This window comes from Harpia harpyja, chromosome Z, assembly GCF_026419915.1.
Source record: "Harpia harpyja isolate bHarHar1 chromosome Z, bHarHar1 primary haplotype, whole genome shotgun sequence".
Classification (NCBI taxonomy): domain Eukaryota; kingdom Metazoa; phylum Chordata; class Aves; order Accipitriformes; family Accipitridae; genus Harpia; species Harpia harpyja.
This window is the reverse complement of record NC_068969.1, coordinates 116557117-116575152: the sequence shown is the minus strand read 5'-3', so window position 1 is coordinate 116575152 and position 18036 is coordinate 116557117. Positions and strand designations below refer to the sequence as shown.

Below are 18036 nucleotides of genomic sequence, written 5' to 3'. Positions count from 1 at the left end.
CAGAGATATGCTTCAAAAAATACAGCCCTGTTCTTCGGAATGCATGCACTCCTGTAAATGGCATTTAGATATATATGCACATTTTTGGCTCTTAAAAACATAAGAGAAATAAACCATCCTATCACAAAAAGGCTCAAAAAGGATGAAAATGAGCTCCTTACATTTTTATTAATGCACAGGTGTTATTACATCAATGTCTAAATGAAGCAAAAAGGGGCAAGTAAAATAGGTCACAGAAGACAAATCTAGACAAAAAATGCTTGAGATTTCCATACACATAATCTACCCACATGCACCTGGGAACACCATTAAGAACAACCATTAAAAATACATCATGTAACTAGTGGTCACTGGGAATCTGAACGATGCCTAACAAATTAAAGTGCAACTTGTATTTCAAGGGTAATGTGAAATGCTGGGTTGTCTCTGACATTTTTTTCCTAGTGCAATTTTATTCCTTCAATTTATTGACCAAAATTGCAGAATTATTGAAAAATGGATCCTCGTGACATAAAACAAGTAATAAAATGGATTCCATTAACTGAAGATGAACATACATTATATTAATAAAAAAGCAGTGCTAGTCACAGTGAAATACAATAGAGTTACAGACACTCTCAAACTAAACAACAATCCAAATCTCCATTGCACTACATGCCTCTAAAACCCAAACATGGGGAATTTAAAGGACAATACTTGTATGCAAAGATTTGTGAAGTATAAAAAGGTCAAATACAAGATGCAAAACACTATTGCATGGTACATGATGGATAAATGCACCAAAATCTAAGAGGACATGATCAAATAAGTTTACTTTCTCTGAGTGCAGCAATGGCAGCACTACAGGCATTTCATGAAATTAGCTACTCAATTCTATTGCTACTGTACTGTGACTGCGTAGGATTCAGTTAAGATTCCTACATCACTTTTATGAAAAGTTAGGCTGACAAATCCCCCCCTTTAAGGACAAGACAAATGCCACAATAAAATGGGGGGTATATAGGCAGGAAAACAAAAATAGAAACATTTAAAAGATGGCAACTGATTTAAAATTCATTATCTAGAACTTCTCTTACCCACGTAGTAGTTTTAGTATTATGATCAATGAAGAAGGGCCTGCCATTGGGTGCTATTCGCATCTCCCAGCCAGGAGGAAGGAAGCTTTGTGCAACTTTGTGTTGTGGTTTAGGAGAGTTGTAAGGTGAGGGCTGTGGAGACTGTGGATTGGAAAGGGTGTCCTTCACCGCTCTGCGCACAGGGGAGTCCTTGATACCCTGAAGAAAATGAAAGATACTAAGATTTGACAAATGTCACTTGATACTGTAAAATGAATAAAACTTGGTTTCACAGCAAACAGTTTTTCATTCCAGATGTAATTAATACTAGAATTAAGTGCTGGTACTGATTTTCTAGAACTTACTTAGCTAAATTCTGCTCCTTATAACATACCGAGCTTTCTGCTGTGAAGGACACAGTATTTTAGCACTTCCCTCTGCAATGAGAATGTCCACAGTATTCACATTTGATTATATATTTTACTGCAGCTGCCCTGTACATGTCAGTATTTCATTTTACAAAGTAAAAAATAAAAGCATTGCTTCGCGCTTTGTCGTGTAATATATCTTACTTTACAACAAGAGAGTATCCTAAACGTGAGGCGATGTTATCCATTTTTCAATACATTTCTCAAGTATAACTTCAGACAAAACAGTTAAACATGAACTTAAAACAAGTTCCTAAAATAAATGGAGATTTGCAATTACAGATCTTGGACTTTTTTTTTTTTTAAAGTAAATGATCACAGCCACAAAACTGCTTCACTGATCAATGCCTATTGGTTAAAAATGGAAGTTATATCATGTGTGTGTTTGTTTGTTTTAAATTTCACTGGGAAACTGCATGTTTAGATGCCTAAACAGCTTGACAAATTTGATCCAGATTTACTCACCTTTGAAAATACAGACCACCACAATCAGATAACAAGACCTAAATACTATGTTTATATCTTTGCATTTGTACTTTTCAGTTATTTTCCAGAAACATGCTCTCATTAGCTGATACATGATAACAGTTTGTTTTCTTCTTGTTTTGCTAATTATAAAGATTCAGTAGATCTACACATGCTTATTTTGGCAATTTTCTAACTTGGCCTACATTTAATTATTTTTTTTTTTGAAGTATTGTATTAGAAAATGAGGCACCAACATTGATATTTACAAAATTATTCTAGCCTTATTTGTGGCCTGTTTTGAGCTGCATTTGGATAGAAAATGCAGTTAGATTACAGTGTTCAAAAGTAGCATTTAAAATATCTTGCCTTAAAAGCTTTCCATATGTCTTGTACACAAAGTTGAATATTTTACAGTAAAATAACCATTTAAACAAAAGAAGTAACTTCTAAAAAGTTGAACTCTTTTTTTCCTCGTGATTGTATCATTTTCAGATTTTAATATTAGTAAGTCTACACCTTACCTTTTTTAAAAAATTTAATTCAGAGTTGGGTATAACAAGACAAGTTTGTGCTCTTCAGCACCCTTGTGAGCATTGAACAAACTAACCACCAAACTGATTAGTTGAATATTCTGGAGTGAAGAGAATACTGATTTTGTAGCTATGGAATAGGTTATTGCCCTAAAAAGTTAGCTCAAGTTTCAGATGCTTAGTCAGTGACTTCCACCAGCTCAACTGTTTAAAATAGGGAGAGGAACGCCCTTAATGTTTAAGATATTCAGAATCTTTTAATTTACTTAAATTACAGTAAATTTGGTCTTCAAAATTAACAGTGGCAAGGGTAGTTTTAAGCAGTTAATTGTTAAAGGGTTTATCTGAATTACATATACATAGAGATAATTTATTTTAAATATCAACTATAATCACCTCACTACAATCTGTCCAATAATCCTACTTTTGTTTAACAACTTGCTCAATAGTTTGAATACATTTCAGTATAAGGAACAAAGAATGATGCATAAAATGAATTAAATGTTACAATCTTCACTTGATTGTTGGCAAACTTTTGCAGGGGCAAAGGGGACACAAGTAGGAAAGATAAGAGAGAAGGACAAATAAGGTGCCATACTTTAAGTTTGAAGAAGAAATTTTTAAGAACTTACTTTCCTCAACACAGCCAAGTTTAACTGAATCAAGAGTTTTAATCACACTTTCAGAAGTAAAACACACATTGTTTTTGAGTAAGAAGCCACTTAAGTTATTCTTCAGACATGCTCCAGTAAACATCATTCAACAGTAGTCTGAATTACTTTTAAAGGTACTTAAAAGAAATTAAATACCCTTTTGAAAGACAAGGAATATAAAACGCAATCACTGTCTTAATTCAAAGATTTTCCAAACTCAATTGCATGTATTATTTTCAAAGTTACCAGCATCAAAATAAATGTTTCAACTTAAAAAAATATTTCTGCTTTATTACACTCATAGCACTTGAAGGGAGTCACAATGATGCATTTCAGACATGCATACAGATCACGTTTTAGCTGACCAAACCAAATAATCGTATATAAAATACATCATTCAATGACCATAAAAGTGAAGTAATACTACTGTACAATATCAAGATCCAGATGGAAAACTGCTAAAGAAAACAGCAATATATTAGGGCAGAATCAATAACAGGGAAAAGTGGCTGCGTTGCATAACTAAAAAGGAAATAAAAAGTTGTAAGGACAACAAAGAATGAGAAGTCAGGTGTAAGTAACCTTTCTTGGCAACAGTGTTTCTCACCTCTAGTGGAGCAGATAAAGTTACTGTTGGTGAACTGAGGCTTCGAGGCCGTCTTATCTGGGGTTCACTTAAATGGTTGCTGCTATTTGCTGTTGACCCAACCATGCCATCTTCTGCAAGCTATTTCAGAAGCAAAACCAACTTAGCAAATTGTCAGAAACACAGTTCATCCAGAGTTAGCACACTTAAAAAATGATGTCATTATTTATTATTATTATGAAATATTACATATACTTTCTTGAAGTATTTAATTCCATTGGAAGGGCAAATATTATATGGTACTATTAACAGATCAACACAACTTTCAAATTCAATCCTAAGAATGCATTTGCCTCCTTTTATTAGTTCATAAGTACCTCTCTGCAAATTCCTTCCATTGTAGCAATCATTTTAACCTGTACCTTAACATAGTTAAAAGAAGTAACAAAAAAATCCCAGTCATTGCAATTTTTTATGATTATCCTGAGTTGTCATGACAATGCTTAGGACTTTTTTTTTTTAAATTTCAGAGTTCTGAAGAGCTGCTTCAACTGAAATTATACTCAGTACATGCTAAGTGTTTGCTACCTAAATTAAGCACTATAACAGATCTTCATACCTGCATAATGGGCCGTGTCCATGTTGTGGTTCGATTGTTATGATTGACATAGTAAGTACGGCCCTTTGCATCCTTTCTTTCTTCCCAGCCTGAAGGTAAGCCTGGTGTAGTATGTACATAGGCCACTGAAGGCTGTTCAAGCAAGAAATTACTGTATTGTTATTTTATAATAGCTTAAAAAAAAATATTTCATAAGTCTGTTGTTTAAAAAAGAGGAACTTAACTTACAACATCCTTAAACACAACAAACATACAGAAAAATATGGTTTCTGATTTCATTTAATATAAGCTCTTCTTCATGTACCTTTGAGTCAAATAATTTTTTCTCACAATAGATCTTTTGATTCCCTTTTGCAGATTCAGGCATCTTGTTCAGAAAACAGTTAAGCTTGTATGTCCTCAAACTTTTTAATTTGTAGATTACACATAATGACAAAAAGGACCTTTGTGTTTTAATGATTTTTCCTTAAAAAGGTGGATGTTTTTTCCTTTTATTAGTATGGATAAGTAAGAATTGAAGTAACTGTGCAGTTGAGTCAAGATCTCCAAGGTTCTGTTCTTTTCTTTACCACAGGGTGTCTTGAATCAGTTGCAAGAAACCACTGTGGGTTTAAAAACTGAAGTTTAACCATTTTGTTACTAGTTAAAATGTTGCACATTCAGGGTTAGGTGTCCTGAAGACACAAGGTACAGCCCAAATTGGAGCCCCAACTTTAGCATGAAAAGATTTTTTTACTAAAAGTTCCAGAAGAAAGACATTGTTCTAACAAAAATACATGGATAATGATAATGGTGCCAAAGGCACTAATTGTCATTAAACACGTTATGTCACCATTCAACACAATAATTATGTTACTATGTGTTGCTGATATTGTCTTGCGCACTTCCTGTGAGGAAAATATTCAATGCTTAAACCAATTGGACATTTTTTTCTGGGACGCACAGAGGAGAGGGAACGCCCCCCCCCCAAAACCCACCCAAAACATCGTAACACAAATGGCAAAGCTTCTTGAAGAAAAATAGCCTAGAGAGAATTTTTAACACTGACCCTGTTGGCATCTGAATATGTACTTTAGAAGGGGAGGGTGCCCAGGGAGTTACCATTTTCAGACCATACACTCTACATAAATCTACATTAAGCTTAGTCACTTTCTAGTTTGGGACTCCTCTTCTCTGAAGACATCACTTGCTTGTATAATGGATTAAGAACAGGTATCCTGGCTGTACGTGAAGCAAACAAGAAAATCAGAATACTCAGGATAGGCGTTTTTCTCAAGTAATTGATATAAATACTAAGAGCTAGAGAGATACAGGAATCTCTGTCATTCACAGCAGATAGAAGCAAACTGTGAAACTCTGCAGGACAGTATTTTTGCTCTCTAATGAAGCCCATGTATTAATAATTGCATCAAAGACTCAGCTTGTGCAAGGTGCTTTTCAGTATCCATGTCTGGATCTTTGGTTCAATATGCACTTGGTTTAATTATTAATCACATTAAAATATACATTTATACATTAAAATATATATTTATACATTAATTATCAGGAGACTATAATGCTAGAGATTGCTTCACTCTTTCAAAATATCTGCCTTCATAGCAGAAGGATGATGAAACCCAAAGGTCTTCATCACATGACGGAGTAAAAAACAGTGCTTGAACTGCACTGTCTTACCACTTTGTGCAGTACTTTAATTAATCATCAATAATATTAATTCCTTTAGAAATAGGCAGCTTTGCAATTCTAAGAAAACAAACCAAAACGCCTTCATCTAGCAGTCTGCTTTTATCATGGCTGTGTTTCAGACGGTCATCTCAGATGTGGGCAAAATTCTCAAAAAAGCTCGCAGCAGAGGCACCTTTCCTTGCTTTAAATTGTTGGTATCATTACCATGATACACGTCTCTGCCAACAGTGGTTTAACTCAGGCTCCCACAGAATGGAGGAAAGAAAAACCCGTATCTACCCCTAGCTCATTGATTTACTCATTCTCTTGATGTGAGGCTGAGACATACTACTCTTTTTGGAGTTTGTGCTAGTGATCAACTCTTCCCAGCAATTATTTTACACCTTTAATAAAAATATTGGCATTAATTCATATACAAGCAGCCTAAGTGCAGGCAGAAGGGGATCAGCTCTACGGGCAAATGACTTTGGTAAAGATCAATGACTGAAGACTCAGTCCTGCAAAGTAGGAACTCTGTAACTAGTAAAAAGCCATACATGGCTCTGAGCTCTTTAATTCTCACTAGGTGAATGCAAATTGAATTCCATGAACATCTGATATGGATGTTGGAATACAAAGCAGTGCACATGAGTAAGAGATTAAAGATGTTTAAGGAATACTCTTTAAAAATTTTTAGTATGATCTTAAAATAAAACCAAGGGCAGAATCAGCCTTGAAAATTATCAAATACTTTCACATAGGTTAGAAACCAATTGTTAAGCTTTCTAGATTTAGAAAGGAGTCTTCCTGGTAAAGTGACAACTGCACCGATGACCATTCTTCTGATGGAAAAAAGCTAAGTATATTTAACATAAAACTCAGAGATTTTAAACTGAAAATTTGAATCATTTAGTTGTAATAACACTGAATAAATCTATTCACTATATAATGGCATGCTGCAAATTATCAACTTCAACTGTGAGGATACAAAAACACAAGAAAGATGCTCTAGTTATGCCACCTGATCCTTCCTTTCTCTTTAACGTTCTACCAAAATAAATTCAGCTAATCAGCAGCCTTTTTCCTTACTATTCATTGTGGGTTAATGCAACCCACAATGCAATCTGCAAAACAGAGTTTGTCCTTCAATCTCCTTTCCGTATGTTAGATACCAGTATAAAAGATATTCTACCACACAGAGTAGAAACTTGGGAGATCTATCAAGAGCCTTTTACCCAAAACCTGAATGCTTTTTAACAACTGTCTTCAGTAAATGGGGGGGGGGGGGGAAGTATTATGGTTTAAGGACAAAATGTCATGAGGATGGAGATGCTGGGACACATGATGCATTAATTTATGTTTTGCTTGGACTAGTTTTACAATGTACCCTTCACAGAGGAATGGTAAAGGTCCTTGGGAACTTAAAAAAAAAAAAAAAAAAAAATTCCTGAAAAGCAAAGTGGTTAATAACCACAGATATATTGATATATTTACCCAAACATGCACTTTATCTACAGTCATCACCTACTTCATTACACACACTCAAGTAACAAATTTGCTAATCTTCTGTTACCGACCAATATAAAAAGTCACCCACACTGTATCTAGGGCAGATGTAACATTTTTACAGTTATACATAATATTTAGTGTATCAACTTCTTATGAGCTACCTAAATGCTTAGACTTGGACCCACGGGGGGAAAAAATCAGGTAACGTTAATGTGTATGAATATGCCCTTTAATAGCCTCCTCAGGCCCCAAAGCTTGCTAAGACAAATGACAAATCAACACAGACTCCTTCCTACTTCAGTCACACTCTAAACCACACACAGCAGGGCCATGGCAGTAATATCAACTCTCAAACAAAACAACAGTAATTAAAGCAATCAGTCAGGATATGCCACTCTTGGGTGTAACTGCTGTTCCTGAAGGGGCTCAACTCGCTGATTGCATTGGTCATCAGGCTAAAGAGCCAAGCATGGTTACTGCTGCCTTGCCAGTGCAACGCATCTTTCATTCTCACTGCAAAACAGATTCAAGAGGATAGACAGTCCTGCACTGGGACTATTCCTGAAAGAGCCAGGTGGATTTAAATCATCTCATACATAAGAGGCCACAGAACTCAGTGCTTGTTGCTTGTAAGTAACTTAACTAAGCCAGTTATAAAAAGGAGCATCATCACTTCTTAAGATGCCACGGCATCCCATTTTTGTGCAGTCCGCCCCTGTGCCTCTGTGTTAGGCATGCTTCCAGCATGCCGGCAGAATCATGCTTCTTTAGGGACTGAGGCTGAAGAACATCTAATTTGTGGGTCCCAGTCCAATGAGGAGTTTTGTAGGGATTCTGAAAGCAAAACTAAAGTGACCCAGAAACTTCTACTATTGACAGATTGTACGTCTACAAACTTTAGGTTCCTAAAGGACAAACAGAATGGCAACCTTTGAAGATATTGCTTTTGGATTTAAATGCATGAATCCTAATTTAAGACTTGAGTCCTCTACAGATTTGGGTTTCAGAGTATAAATGCACGCTGAACAAAGACAAAGTGGGGGGGTAAGGTCCCATTAGTAAGCTGCAATATAATTGGGTAAAACATCTGTGATATAGCTGTATTAATTATGAGTCAGTGAAGTCTGAACTCACTTGCATAAAAATATTAATATTTTGTTCTAAAAAGTATAATCAAGACAAGATGCTTTGCCAACAAAAGACCTGTACACTACAGTTCAATATAGCACACATTTTAACTAATGATTAACAAGTCAAGCAGGTTTTGCAAGGACACAAAAAAATTTGCTATTTGCAGGAACAAATACAAAATCCTCTGATTCTAAAATTCAAAACCAGTAAATATGTAAATATAGACAGTATTACAGAATGATGCATCAACACCCAAATTAAGATCTGACATTACCACATATAAATAGGAAACACACCAAGTTTAAATTATATTTCTTTCCCTGAAACATATTATCTAGGAGCGCATATATTCATAAAAGCTATTTATGATAGTTACTGTAAAATGACTTCCATAAAATAACTTGCTTCAGACTGACATTTAATCAGGTTAAATAAGAATGGGATGTTTCTGACAAAGTCCAATATAAATTAAAACCACTCTCCTTGTATTACACTTTCCGAAAAGCACTTCCAGAATTTTTGTAGGGATGATCAAATTAAAAATTCAGCCTTGGACTGCTGAACAACTAGTAGAACATGAAAACTGGCATTAAATAAAACCACTAAGAACTATATGATATATCACTGTACCTCCACAGTTCTCAAATTAAGATCAACTTTAAGAATTAAAATTAATTAGTCTAATGGAGAGTAAGGGAAGACAGATGCAAGCTAAAAACCAGCTACATGTATACTGATTTGATGTCTCTAACCGCTGATTCTTTCAGTATCAGTTTTTAATGAATTAGGTATTGTATCTCTCATTTTTTAGAAGCCTATGGTATTTCCTTAGTGCATAGCTTAAAAGTTAGTGGCATATCCACATCATTAAAACATGCTAGTATTTGAGTGAAATCGCGGTGTTTTGAGAAATTTTGAGAAAATTTGAAACAACAAAAAAAATACACCTATTGATTCAGTGGCTGTATTTCATTCAACACGCTGCTGCTTTGTGAAAAGAAGTTCCTTACTGTGCAAGACCTATATCTACCCACATTTTATGTAGAAAGAGTGCTTGATAAAGAGTATTATTACCGTTGGTTCCTCACCACCTGTGACAGTTGAAGAACGAGCTCTCCTAGATGGACCACTCTGCTGTTAAATAATAATTAATGTTACAGATAAGTATATTTAGTGATGCAGGTCACAGATTACCGTCACATCTTTAGGAGTAAGTAATCACAGACACTCAAATTTATTAAACGAGTGCAATTAGATGGAAATAGTGTTTAAGATAATAGCAAAAAAATTGAGTCATCAATCACTGATAACCAAGTCAGAATCTCATACAATAACCACAAAGGGAACTAATTTCAAGAGTTCTTGTATCCAATTCTGTATGTTCAGTACTGCCAATGATAATAATAAGAACATTTATTCTAAATGTAACATGATTCCCCCCCGCCCCCCAACAAATTTTGCATGTTCTGCCCATAAACATGGTATTTAAAAACAAAATTGATACATTCTGGTCATCAATGAGTGCACAGAAGTCAGATGAAAAAGATGGAACTTATAGTGTGAATTTTCAGTAAGGATTAATACGGTCAAGGAGAGCACTATTTAGAAAGAAAGTATGTATTTAGTTGCTAGAAGATAAATTATCATTAGCTCAGTAAGGATTAAATATGGTTAAGATCAGGTAACATCCTTCTTTTAGAGCAATGCTTTCAATTCTGCTGTTTTGAACATCTGCTAATGAAACAAGTGTTCTACAATAATAAAGTAAAAGACACATCACAATCCCAATCTGACTACACCAGTTAAAGAAATCCAGACTCCATAAAGTGATATTAAATAAAGCAGCAGAACACCTCTGGAACAGACTGCATTCGGAGTCAACTTTGTCTAGTAGAGAGAGAAGACAGTTAAGGCTGTCTTACCACACTATTGTTTACCCAGAAGAGAAAGTAAAAAGACAGATAATACTTCAGAAGCAGTTCTTTGAACAGCAGCTATTACATGCATCTGTAAGCAGCAAATGCAGATACACTAAAGAACTTCTAGAACTTGTGAAAAAATTAAACTGCAGAGAAAAACACTATGGTTATTGTAAACGTCTGCCCAATAGCAAGAGAAAGAATGAGCAGAGACATCAGCTTTAATAACAAACTTACTGATATACTCTGTTTATCAACATTTCCATAAAAAGATACACAAATTTGCTATTTGTAGATTCATATGTAATATATTTCTAATAAAAAACTGGGGAAAAAATCCTGGAAGAAAAGTACCACTTTTTTAAGTATTAAATTATTTTGAAAATCTGAACAGTGTTATTCAAAAGCATATCTTGCACAATCCTATTTTAAGTAGTCTCTCTACAGCCTACCACCTTTGCAATCCTCATACTAGGCTTGTAGGACAAAATATGTAGAACTTTCTATCAATCAGATCAAAGTTGTACATGGTTATCACATGAAAGAGAACCTTTTTTTAAAAAACATCTTTGTACCTTTTCCTGCTTGAAGAATCTATTTAGATAAAATTGCAAAAGTTGCTTACCTAAATCACTTAGATTAAAAAACCACAACAGATGCAATTCTATTCAGTTCTATCATGTGAGGGCTATCACAAAAAGGCTCCTTTCAACTACAACTAGGTAAAACACCAATCCTTTTTAACGTTATACAGATTTATATATTCCAAGTAAAATCAATTTATGGGACACAAAAATATACCTGATAAGAGAGTCCTGCACCTGCTACAGTTCCAAGTATAGATGGTGCTCCTGCCCTCTCCTACCCCAGCTGAAAACACCCCTTTGAGGATTTTCTCTCTCCACTGACTATATATCTGAAGTGTAGTAACCGAAATTTCGATGTTAGATAACTGAAGTTAGTGTGACTATGCTCTCAGTCTCAAAACATTCTTCTCTCTCATGAATGTCCTCCTTTTAGTTGCTGACCATGATGATATTAATTTGGTATCCATTACTATTTGGGATAGTCACAGGCCCATACTGGTTACTGATCTATATCTGACTAGAACCGACCTAAAAAAAGATATTATTCAGAATCAGAGAGTGTTCAAACAAAAAGAAAGAAATAGAAGTTAGCTTTGGTTTACCAAGGATAATTGAGACTGTTCAGCAACGGTGTCTGTTACACTGCAAGATCTTAATCTTGAAGAGGGATCTCTTTGCTGAAAAGAAAAAAAAAAAAGATGTCTTTAAGTTAAGGTGTCTTAAAACATGGGGGTTTATTCAGTAATTTTACTTTTCTCCCATTTAATCCAAACCCCTAAAAAATAATATTTATGTTGCCATGCCTTTAGTTTTAATACCTCTACAGAAACATGGCAAGCAACGAAAAATCTGAATTCTCAGCATTCCATCCTGGACTGTTTCAAATTAACTGAGAAAAGGAAATTACATGGATACACATCTTGTACTCATCTTCAGCATCCAAGTTACAATGTTTTATTGACCTAATCTAAGAGAATAGGATAGGCCATCCCATCTGGAAAACGTACAGGAAAACTACCAGTTGTGGAAACAGCAGTAAAGGGGAAGATTAACTAAAGACATAATGGGACATGAGAATGCCATGGACCTTTTGAAAAACTATTTTCAAATATCTTTGGAAGACATTTTGGAGAACCTGGAGGGAACATAAACAGTTTAAGGAAGCTGTACAACTTCTGGCTGAATGCTGGCAATGTAGTCCTTGAAATATCAATAGGCTAGAGTTAACAAATTTCTACATATGGCTTACTGCACCAGTTAACCCCTATATTCATTACTTGCACAGGGGCAGGAGAGGATGCCAATCCTACACAGGGGATGATTATGTAGTTCTCGTGTCTACGACACCCTGAGTCTCTGGCTGGGAAAGCAGCAAGTTCTGCAGAACTTTCACTGGGATTACAGCCACAGTGGGAGCCTTGCTGAGATCATCTGTTGGCATATTAAGAAATTACCAAATTTGCATCTTAGTACATGATGCTTAGCTTATTCTTCAATAATAACATTAAGACAGCTTTAAAGTTTACTGTTTAACAAATGGTAGAGAAGTGCTCAGAAGTTTACTGGCTGGAGTTAATCCAGAAATTTCATACAAAACCAAACTAATTGCTAGAGATAGAACTCTATATTCTAATGATCATTAGGGCACCTATAAATATAAATCTCCTGTAAACAATTAGTATTTACTTCTATTTTACCAGGTGGTGGCATATACAATTTCTCTGTTGATGGAGACCCTTCATATATATTGTAAAAAAGGGCAAATTCTGACAGAAAAAAGATGTGATTTTTTTTTTTTCCCTACTATCATAAAAACAGTGGCAGAATGCAGCAGTATTACACCACGTCAAAATACTAACTCCAGGAATTCTGGTTTGAAATTGGTGAGGATCAGGTGAATTGCTATGAATTTCTTTGGAAAGGTCAAATAGAAAAGGCAACGCTTACATTAAAAATCCTCTGTCCCACATGATTTTTTAAGTGTAAGTGATGGGAAACCTTAGCATAAAAGCAGGCCAATTTGTCTGGCAAGAAAAAATTTTAAGATGGATGGAAAAAAAATCTTAGCAATTAAGCTAAGAACATTGTTTCTTAGACAAAAATTAAGCAGATGACACTTCTCTTAAAAACAGACATTGCAATGAAAACTGTAGCTGTAATACAGCTCTTCAGGGAGTGAATGCTCCACCTTGGTTTTCATATACTTCATGGTGAAATCCACAGATGGCATGCATTATTGACAAAAATTAGGCATTAAAAAATAAATAAAAAATCAAATACTATGGATAAGACCTCAAAGTCTTAAAAAATTATTTACTTAAAAATTTACAGTATTTCTTTTAAAAAAATCAAGTCTTAATTTTCCTCTTTGCCTTCTAGTTTTTGAACTTCCCAAGAACATCCTTCATGATCATGAATTAGAAACAAAAAAGCCCTAAAAAAAGCAGATATGCTAAGCATGTCTGCTTGATACTAAAATGTAATTCCTCACAAACCTCTGAGATTTATCAAAAATAAGGTGATAAAGCACCTTATCAAAAATAAGGTGATAAAGCACCACCTGTCAGGTGGCGTCAAGTGACTGAATTCCATTCCATATGGGACATGCTCAGATTATAAAGGGACAACACCCCGGAAATGACAAGGATCAATAATTACATTTTCCACTTGCTACAGCATTGTTTTTGAGACTCACAGCCACAGAGGCTTTTTCACATCCCAAAATTACATGGAAGACCGCTAAAGATAATTTCAGCTTTTTCTTCTTGATAAAAAGATGTTTGCTATCCAATTAAAAAAATGTTTCAGAAGGCACTAATGTGCCACACTAATAGTCTTTATATTTAAGAAGGAACTAGTGTTCTGCCTACATCAGTGACCAACCATTGCCCTGTAGAATTAATACCCATTATACAAGGTGTAGCCCAACATAAGAAATACATCAGTATTACAGTAATTTTGAAATATCCCCATAGCTGGTACCAAGACATCTAGAAGGCACTAGGCATAGCATCAGCAACCATTTCTTGTTACTCTCATGAGAAATCCCATATAATGAAAAAAAAAAAACAAACCAACAAATACTGTAGTCATGAGAGCTGGCAACAAAGCAAGCCACCTATAGAATATTTCAGTTGGAAGGGACCTACAAAGATCATCTAGTCCAACTGCCTGACCACTTCAGGGCTGACCAGTATTCAGTAAAATACAGTATTCCTACAGTATTCAATAAAGTCAATCAAATAGCATTTCACTTCAAATGCATTTTCTCACAGTTTTTCTGTGTGGTTTGACTGAGGTTTTAAGTTCCATGTAGAGAAACAAGCCCTGGATAATTCTTAAACTTATTATTTTGCATAACTGGTACCTCATCTTTAATCAAAGAGTAACTAGCATTACCCTTTTTTGGATATTAATGGTACGAGTATGAATGCACTAATAAACAAGCAAATGACCTAGCCTATTTATAACCACTCACAGGGGCACCCTTACGTACCACTGAAAGATAACGAAGCAACACCATGAAGCAAACTATTTGAAAGACATATCAGAAACTCCAACTCTTACATGAAAACGTCAGTCCTAAGAGCACATTCTGTTAAAAGATCAGTGTTTAAAAAAAAAAAAAAAAAAGAAAAAAAGATGTAATTTGTGCTTCTGTGTTATGCTAAACATTAATGTGAAAGGATTTGTCTGACAAATGTGTTGACCAGCGAGTCTGAAGTGTTTTCTGGCATTACATAGATAGATGAGGAGAGTGACAAAATACTTTAACACACAAACAATCACTCCTCAACTATCTGTTGGCACTTTAGCCGTCTTGCAGATGAACTATGTATGGATGTAGAGACATTGGAGCTGTCTCTGTATAAAACAAAGGTCAGGCTGGATATATTAGGCATGCTGTTGGGGAAATGCAACTGTAAGGGCTTCTAGTTTCAGCCTACAACCTGGAGATCTGAGCCAGCTTTATGTAAAGCCAGTTTAGAGCTGGTGGGTTTGGGAAAAACCCTGGAACCAAGCTTCCTCCATGTAAAGTCACAAAGCTGATCTCAGAAGCCTTCGGGAATCTGGATCAAGAGGAAATGTCACATGGACATACCTGAGCACATGGGTTATAGCTTGTGTTCAGCTGGAAGTGCCAAACATTTCCTGCCTACCTGGCTCAATCCAAATGAAGCTCTTGGATGTCTCTGTACTGTGCTTGCCAGCCTCCAAACTGGGAGGATTCATTACCCCAGGGTAAGCACTGTTCATTCACATGGAAGCAGCTCAGACTCAAGTGCTGGATCAGGCCAGTAGCTCTCACAGAGGCCAGAGCTGTTGGAAGCACAGTTTAGAGACATGAGCTGCCTTGACAAATATGCTGGGGCTACACACTAAACACTGCTGACCCACCCACTCTGTATGCAGACTTCTGGGTGCCTCAGCAAGGCATCTTAAGAGTAATTTCACTGTCTGTTTTTTCCTGTTACATTAAGCATCCCAACACTCTTACACTGGATAATGCACAGTAACAGAGATTTTAAATGCTTTGAAAATTTCTTACTTTGCAAGTGTGGTCTGAGGATAATTTTTATTGCGCTGATAAGAAAGATGCTATTACTTAATAGCTCATAAAAGAGCTAGTTTGTATAGGAATATCATTATTGAATTATTTTGATTAAGATAACCTTGCAGCTATACAATTTATTTATTATTGTTAGTGTAAAAAAATATAGGCCCTGACCTTGCCACTGAAATGATTTGATTAACCTCCTGCCCTCCAAGTGAAGGTCTACTAAAATCTGCAGTTATCTACAAAAGCACAAGTGACTCTTTATGCAGATGGTTAGCCATCAGAACTATGATTTGCTAACTAACCTCTAGATAACATTCAAATCATTATAAGACACCTATTGCATAGGCTCTTTGTGAAAAACTTGCACCTAATCAAGATTCTATTTAATCAGAACAAGAGTAAATACAATTTCTTATCTCTTGAATTGCAAAGGTACCTTGATGGCATATACCAAGAATAAAAAAAAATTAATATATCACAGCACGATGTTCTGTTTAATACTTACAATTGTTTTCTTAATCAAAGAGACATAAGACATTCCCCCACTTCTAAGTGTATTATCCTTAATTTTTATGGTACCATCAGTCTGACAAAGTAATTGGTAACACAAATATAGAGAACATTTTTTGGTTTTACCTCAAGTAAGCTCTTATGGTGAGAGACAATTTTTTTCCAGACTAGCCATTTACAGACTTGTGGAGGATTTCACCAGAACTACCTACTTCCAATTCTAATCCTTTGTTTGTCTTACAATAGTTGATCCAGTAAACTATGAGGGCTTTATAAAATCCTAATATAAGAAAGCACATGCTTTAATATTAACATGTATAGTTAAAATACTGAACTTAAGAAAAATTACCATGTCATAAAATGGATGATGATTGAAAAAGCATTAGCAGTTTTTCCTCTTTTTTTTGGAAATTGTTAGCTTGATACTCTCTAGTATTACCTATTTTGTTTCACTAAACGTATAACAGTAGCAGAGTCAGAAGTTAAACTCACACAACAGAAAACATTAAATGTAAACTGAGGAATTCTGTTGTTCAAGGCAGTTTGCTTTATGATGAAATTATGATGCATTTTTTGGAAGATAATTTTTGGAAGGTAATTTTTACTTTATGCTCAGATTATGACTATGATTATGTATGATTCAGGTTATGTCAAATTAACAGACGATTACAGTAATAGAGTTTTATATGGAAAGAGCAGCATGTCACATACAATCAAAGAACTGAGTTGTTCCCCATTGGAATCAGGAGTGACCTGAAGTCTTCTGCTCAGTTCCTCAGATAGCTCCTGAGGGCTGGTACGGGATACTGGAGATGCAGGAGGGGGTGGCAAGGACAAGCTTAAGGAATCTCCACTTGCACTTGCCTCCTCTGAAATGGTTTCCCAAGGCTAACGGAAGAGAAAAAACTATGTTAAGGATTTATAAAGACAGACCGAGTTTTCTTTCCCTTTGCCTTCTATGTGACCACCTCATTGTGACAAACACAGGTGTGATAATCAGCCTTAATCTTTAACAAAATAAACCAGTCCCTAGAACACACAAACGTTCTACTCTGTGTAAAGTAGTTACACAGGGAAAAATGATTTGCACACTGGCTTCAGAACGGTCTTCATGTTGATGATGACACAATGCTTTATGATTCAACACAGAAAATGATGTAGATGAAAAGATGCATGAAAAAGAACTCCCATTAAATAAATTCCATTTGAAATTTTGTTCAAAATGTAACTAATTTTGCACTCTTACTAAAACCTTTTAAGAAACAACTGTTAATTTTAATTTAGAATACAATGCATAATAGAAAGTACTCATTAGAATCTGCAAATCAAATACTAACAGGCGATGACTGCAACAATAGTTTAAGCATTTATTTGTTGCTCTGGTAACATTTAGTGACCCCAAACTAGCTTTCACAAAGAATTTTGTCTGTGATTCACATAATAAAATACTCCTTAAAGTTGAATGGGATTAGATTTGCACAAACTCTCACTTAGGCCTACAAATATCTACCAAATTTAATTTATTTAGTCTAGCCATAAATTAAACAAACACTCACCCTGATTAATAAGATTAGTAAGAATTCTAACTAAAACAAAGTATTTTGGGGAAAAAAACCAATAGCTGCTCTTTCCTCTAAATCAAGAAACTAAAGAAAATTGAACTACATGGCAGTTCTGGCCAGTATTTTTCCCTTCTTTTCACAACTTATTCCACTGTTATTCAAAGCACAGTATTGAAAGTGTTTCTATTAACATATATATAACAAGCAGTGCTTGGAATTATAAATGTTTCTCCCAGCATTTGCATAGTATTTA

At 35.1% G+C, this 18036-nt stretch overlaps 1 protein-coding gene across 9 annotated transcripts in view; it reads right to left on the bottom strand.

The window, feature by feature from the left end:
* The window catches only part of NEDD4L (NEDD4 like E3 ubiquitin protein ligase), a 193318-nt gene that overhangs the window by 35418 nt on the left and 139864 nt on the right, over positions 1-18036 (bottom strand). For 5 of the 9 annotated variants that reach the window (XM_052778721.1, XM_052778722.1, XM_052778724.1 and 2 more), the window contains 6 exons: positions 16933-17109; positions 11753-11827; positions 9719-9778; positions 4340-4471; positions 3742-3861; positions 1077-1274 (listed from right to left, as the gene is read on the bottom strand). In XM_052778721.1, coding sequence (XP_052634681.1) covers positions 1077-1274; positions 3742-3861; positions 4340-4471; positions 9719-9778; positions 11753-11827; positions 16933-17109 — 762 coding nt within the window. Of the gene's footprint in view, positions 1-1076; positions 1275-3741; positions 3862-4339; positions 4472-9718; positions 9779-11752; positions 11828-16928; positions 17110-18036 lie in introns of all 9 variants that reach the window. The other 4 variants (XM_052778723.1, XM_052778719.1, XM_052778720.1 and 1 more) reach the window with 2 other exon arrangements.